The sequence below is a fragment of the Fonticula alba genome (assembly GCF_000388065.1).
Source record: "Fonticula alba strain ATCC 38817 unplaced genomic scaffold supercont2.5, whole genome shotgun sequence".
In the NCBI taxonomy this organism is placed as follows: domain Eukaryota; order Rotosphaerida; family Fonticulaceae; genus Fonticula; species Fonticula alba.
In genome coordinates this window covers 1727724-1733774 of record NW_009242975.1, presented here as the reverse complement: position 1 = coordinate 1733774, position 6051 = coordinate 1727724, and the positions used below count along the sequence as shown (strand labels likewise).

General features: G+C 71.1%; 1 protein-coding gene across 1 annotated transcript; it reads right to left on the bottom strand.

Moving 5' to 3' along the window:
- Positions 1 to 50: 50 nt before the first annotated feature.
- On the bottom strand, positions 51 to 2728 carry H696_03545 (hypothetical protein; the record flags this gene model as incomplete). The annotated part of the gene is made up of 5 exons (XM_009497414.1): positions 2563 to 2728; positions 2417 to 2452; positions 2120 to 2216; positions 1633 to 2048; positions 51 to 1546 (listed from the first exon to the last, which is right to left on the bottom strand). Exons 1-5 carry the CDS (start codon positions 2609 to 2611, stop codon positions 51 to 53), a joined length of 2094 nt encoding a protein of 697 aa, XP_009495689.1. The 5' UTR covers positions 2612 to 2728.
- Positions 2729 to 6051: the final 3323 nt, after the last annotated feature.

The window sequence follows — 6051 nt, the reverse complement described above, 5'->3', positions numbered from 1 at the left end:
CCAACCCCCCCCCCGGCCCCCCCCCCCCCCCCCACTCCAGCCAGCCCCCATCAGGGCGGGATGCTGGCGCCGATCTTCTCCAACAGCTCGGGGCAGACAATCATCACCCGGCTGAGGAGCCGGCCGACGTAGGCCCGGTAGCGCTCGAGGTCATGCTCGGCGCGGGCCAGCTGCAAACGCAAGGCCAGCAGGTCCTCCTCGGTGAAGGGATCCCCGGTATAGTTGGCCAGGGCCTGCTCAATGATTCGCGGGTCCACCTCGTGGCCATTGACCAGGAACATGGGCATCAGGCCTGCCGAAGCGGCCCCCGGATCCAGGACCATCGTCGTGCCGTGGGCATGGTCGCCGGGTGGCCGGTACAACGAGTGCTGGATGGAATTCCTCCGGCCGGAGCCCGGCTCACGATAGTGCGGCGCGGTGGCCGCATACCGGACCAACTCGCGGTGGTCCTCCTGGCTGTGGTCATCGGACAGGTGGTACGATGCAGGGCGCGGGGGCCCCGAGTAGCCGGCCGCCGGGCCCGCGGCCTGGGGAATGCCCTGGAACGAGCCGCGTCGAGACCGGCCCCCCGCCGCGTGGAGGTCATCCGCCGCGTACCAATGGCTGGGGGGCGCCCCGGCGCCCGGCCCACCGCCAGCCCCGCCCATGGACCCCACGCGGCCATGGCTGCGGTCCTCATCGAAGTAGTCCCCATGCGACCGGGGAAGGTGGTGTCCCCCGGGGCCGTCGCCCTGGCCTCCGCCGGCCCCATGGCGGTAGTCGCGGTTGATGCGATTCCAGTCGGGATCGGCCGCCGCCCCACGACCCGGCACCCCGCCATCCGGCTCGCCGGCAAAGGGATTGCCCATGCTGTTGATGCTCCGGGTGTCGTAGGGAACACTCCCGCCGCCGGGGAGCACAACCGCCGGGGGCCGGTGTCGCGCAAACCCGGGCTCACCGCCATCCCCCGCCGCCGGGACCACAGACATGCGCCCGGCGAAGAGGTCCCCCTGGTAGGGATCCACGCGGATGGTGTCGCTGCGTGGCTGTGGCGACCGGGCGACCACCCCCGGCAAGACGGGCCCCGGCTTCAGCGGGTGGGCCTGGGACATTTGGAAAGTCGAGCTATATCGGCGCCCCTGCGGCGAGTCGGGCGGCGTGTAGGTCACCCCGCGCGCCAGGGGCTGGGTGTGGCCGGGGGCCATCATCGGGGCGGGCACCCCGGCAAAGGAGACCCCGGCTCGCGGGACCACGGCCACGGCTCCCTTGCCGACGCCGCCGCTCGACAGGCTGGCCCGATAGGCGGTCGGGGTGTACCACATGTCTTGCGGGTCCTCCTCCGGGGGGGTGTCGAAGGGATTGGTGGACCGAACGCTCCGGCGATCGGGCGATATGGGCCGCGGCGCGCCGGGCCCCGGGCGGCCGGTCGGCGTGGCGGAGTACGCGCTCACCCGGTCATCGCAGGCACACTGGCTCATGAGCATGTGGCAGAGGGGGCACACTTGGGAATCGTCAAAGCGCGGCCCGGCCCAGGACATGGCGGGGCCGCGCTTGCGCCGCACGCGTTCTGGCTCGGCCGGTCGGGTTGCATCATGTCAGTCGCAGGGCAGCGGGCGGGCGCAGGCGCGCGGGCCCAGAGCCGGTCACACGCACCGCGCAGTTTCCATCGCGACGTGGTGGCCACCGAGTAGCCGGCGTCCGTCAGGACGGAAATATCCACGAAGGAGATGCCGATGCACAGGGAGGGCAGCTTGCCGGCGCCGAGGGGGACCTCATCGAGCCAGGTGAGCGCGCGCCAGGCGCCGGCCATGTCTTCCACTTGCATTTGGCGGAGCTGCTGACCGGTGCGCGCCGAGTGCGGGTCGCCGGAGTCCGGGTCGGTCTCATTGACGATCTGCTTGATGTCCGACGGGGTGAGGCGCAGCTTGCCGCACTCGTGAGAGCGATTGGCCCGCCAGCGGTTTCGGAAGCCGAAGCGCTTGTGGTAGCTTACCTGGGGCGGGGCTCCGTCCTCGATGCGGGCCAGGTGCACACGGAAGACCAGCTCCTTTTCGCCCTGGCGCTGGCCGCTGAAAGGCTGGTGGTCAGTGTTGGGGGGGGGGGGGGGGGTGGACAGGGGGTCTTGGGCAAGGACACGCACAAGTCCATCTCCTCCATCCATTGGACATTGCCATGGTCATCAACCTCGGCGTAGTTGGTGGCGAACTGCTCCTTGCGGTAGCCGACCTGCACGCAGGCTGATCAGGGCGGTTGCGCGGCGGCCCAAGCGAATGGCAGGCATGGGGCAAGAAGTTGCATTCCAATGGCGGGGGAGGGCAGGGAGGAAGAGACAGTGTGTGTCAGAGAGAAAGAGGGGGTAGGAGATGGATGGGGAAAGCGCCCTCACGTGCGGCAGGCCACTCGGGAGGCAGGGTCGAGGCGCGATGACAGCCCGTACCGTTGAATCCCGGGGGAAGGTCGCGTGCACGGAAGACTAAGGGGGGGAAGAGAGTGGGTCATTGTCAGTGGGAGGCTGGCCTGGGGAGGGGGGAGGAGGGGGGACCTCCCCAACAACCGGGCTGTCGAGGGCGATGGGTGTCATACTGCGGAGTCGTAGGCATATTCGGTCATCGATCTCCCCGATGGCAGACATCTTGCCAGCGGAGGGAGGCTCAGAAGCCCAGGGTGCGCGGGATGGAGGGAAGGGTGTCCCGGCCGGCGCTTGCGCGTGCGTGTGTGTGCGCTGGCCTTTCGGGCGGCGAGGGCACGGCGGCCGGGGGGGGCCTTGGTATCAGTGTCGTGGCCGTGTGGTTGACAGCGGCAGCGGGGCCCAATCCGGGCCGTCGTCGTCGTCGGAGAGAGAGAGAGAGAGAGAGAGAGAGCGGGATCCGCTGGGCAGGCTTTCCGGCGCCCGGGGGTGCGCCTCTGTCAATGGCGCGGGCGAGGCGGCGACCGAATTCTCGCTCAAGATGGGTTGTTCGGGAGGAGAGTGCGAGAGGAATGGCCAAAGGCTGGCCGCACACGCCCCCGGGGGGCCTTCTCTTCGGGGCACCGGACAGCCCGGCCGAAGGCAGTGACCGGGGCGCCGGGCGGAAGGAGAGAAACAGGCACAGGAACATGGCAGGGGAGGGTGGTGGATGGGGAAGACCGCTCGGAGTCGGGATCATGCCGCATGGGGCGGGGGGGAGATCCGTCCCAATGGGGGGAGACACAGGGCTTGCTCCCCCTCCGGCCGGGGCGGGCCTGCTGCCCGGGGCGATCGGGTCACAGGGCCCGGGCGATCCCCGACCATTGCGGGGTATGAGCAACGGTGCGTGCCGGCCCCACTTCCGGAGCAAGTGAGTTAATGGTGCCTGTAAGCGCGAGCGGGCAGCGGGTTAATGCCTCGCCGAGGCCCTCCCCTGCCAGCGCTGCCGACTTACCAGTGTGTTGTCTTGCGCGGCCGGGGGACAGGGCCCCGCCCCATGGGCCCGCGGCACCCTGCCCATGATGCCAACTCTTATGCTTCCGGTCGCAAAGCCCCCCGGGCGAGAGCCGGCGACAACCGCCGGGGCCTCCCTTTGTTTCGCACACTCGCGCGACCAGCGCACGCACCCACGCACCCAAGCACCTACATACACACACACACACACACACGCATGCACGCATGCACGCAAGCACGCAAGCATGCACGCATGCACAAGACCCCGGGATGGTGTGGCCGCTTGTGGGGCGGCGGCAGGGGGACGCAGGCCGGGCGGCGGGAGCCCCCCCCCCCCCGGGAGGGAGGCAGAAGGGCCGAGGAGGTGAGCCCCTGTCCGTCTCGCTGGCCGCCTCTCAGTGCGGCGTCCTGCTCAGCATGGCGGCGCAGCATCGGCGCCCTGTCGGCCCTCCGACCAATGGCCAGCGGTCGCTCGAGCGCGCCCGCATCCCCCCGCCCCCGCCTCCCTCGCGAGCCACAACCACCAAAACACAGGCGTGCGCATGGGTCCACAGGGGGGGATGCCTTTGGTCATTGCTCATCAGCGCGCGTCCCCCCCCCCCGCCCCCAGGTGGCCGCGCCGTAGCGAGCACCCTCCGGGGAGTGATCGCAGGTCAGGAGCACTGGCTCATGGGTTGTCTTCGGCCGATGGGGGTGGGGGGTGGTTCGGGAAAAGGCCCGCGGGAGGGGAGCGTCTGAGGTGGTCGGGCAGTGGCCGGGGGTGGTCGAAGAAAAAGAAGCGGCGCTCCGCGTATTCCGCCCTCGGCCCCCGCGGGGAGCGCTGTGGCGGCGCGGTGCAGCGCAGCGCGCACACACACTGCCTGCGGAATACGGGGCTCGGTCAGAGGCTCCCCGGGAGGGGGGGGGGGGGGGCGCAAGAATTTGTCCCTTTCAATGGAGGGGTCAACTGCCGCCAGCGCCGCCGCCGCCGCCGCGGTTGTGGCCCGCAGGACCACGGGCCGAGTCCAGGGTACGACAGACAAAGTGAGCTGGCATCGGTGGCCACCGGGCCACGCGCGCCGGCTGTGGACTGTGGACCTAGTGCGCCTGAATGCCAGCAGGCCGCGCGCATATTTGCCCATGCATGCATATGTGTGTGTGTGTGTGTGAACGCGCGTGGGCGCGTCGACACCCCAGAGTACGCAAATAAATATGCGGGATTGTGTTGCCTGGCGCGCTGGCACCGGGCCGGGTGGCGGAGGCGGGGGAGGAGGAGGCGAAGGCGCGCGCCTGGGCCCGGCGCCGGTGGATATGCTCGCCCCTGGTGCAAGCGGGGGATGGGGGGGGGGGGGGCCCGACGCCGGCGGCCCTCGCGCTTTCCGGGCTCTGAGGGGTCCCGAGAGAGGGCGGCCGAGGGAGAGCTCCGGGGGTTTGTTTGGGGCTTTTTAAAAATCCCCGGATACTGCCGAGTGCGCGCGACCGGCCCACCGCTCGCCCGCCCAAACAGAGGGATGGCGGGTATTTGCTTGCGGTGCCCCGTCCTCCCCCGGCGACCCGGCGAAAGACCCAAGCACAGTGCGAGATACATGGACCCGGGGCATCTTCCCCCGCCGGTCGATCGGTACCGGCATTTCCGGCGACGAGGGCCGCGGCGCCCCGAAGCCGCGGCCAATGGCCCAGAGCGCGTCACCATCGAACCAAGGCGTGGACGTATTTTGTGGAGCCCGCGGCGCACCCGGGGGGAGGCATGGAGGCCCGTGGGGGGGGGGGGGGGGGGGGGGGACCACCATCTTGCCCTGCTGCGGGGGAAGCGAGTGTGTTCATGGGCATACCGCCCGGCCGCGCGCCCCATCGCACACCCGGCCGCGCCGGCCGGGGGGGGGGAGGGGGGGGGGCCAGCGCACGAGGAGAATATTCCGAGCGAACACTCGGGGCGATCGCGCAGGCCTGTAACGCGGAGGGAGCGAGGGGGGGGGGTACGGAGAAGCGTGCAGGAGGGCACCGCCGAGCCGGGGGGGGGGAGGGGGGTACGGAGAAGCGCACGGCCATCGGCCCCCGAGTCTGGGGGGGGGCCAGTGCTTTCTCGGAAAGGGGCAGGCGCCGGATGCGGCTGCCCCCAGCCCCCGCCCTCCTTCCCCACCTGCCACACAGCCCCGCCCGCGACGAGAGGGGTGGGGGCCGGCGAAGGCCGAGGGGAGGGCGCCAGGTGCCCCGACACCCTGGGCGTGACGGGCACCAGGCTCGCTCGGGGTCGGGGGGCTCCATGTGTGCGTGTGTGCGTGCGTGCGTGTGTGTGGGTGTGTCACGCCCTCTACATGGCATTCCTTCAGGAGCCCGAGCATGAGGTGGGGCCGTGCCGTCCCCCCGGTGCGGCTCCTCGGCTCCCGCCGCCCCTCCCGCCGCATCGTTCCAGGGCTCGCCGGTTCTTTTGCATGGAAATCCACGGCGGCCTGGCGGGTCCTTTCACGTGTAAGGAGGGGGGGGGGGGGGGGGGGGGCGCCGCGGCCGCCCCCAAGCGCCAGCTGGCCCGCCAGGTGCGATCGGCCCTTGCCCGGGCGCATGTGTGTCGCCTGCACGCGCGATTCCGACACACGCCTGTGCCCGGCGGGCCGGCGGCCGCGGGACCTCGCGACATTAACAGGGCTGCCCGGCGGTGTGCCTGTCCCCCCGCCTCCCCCCCCCCCCTCGCGCCC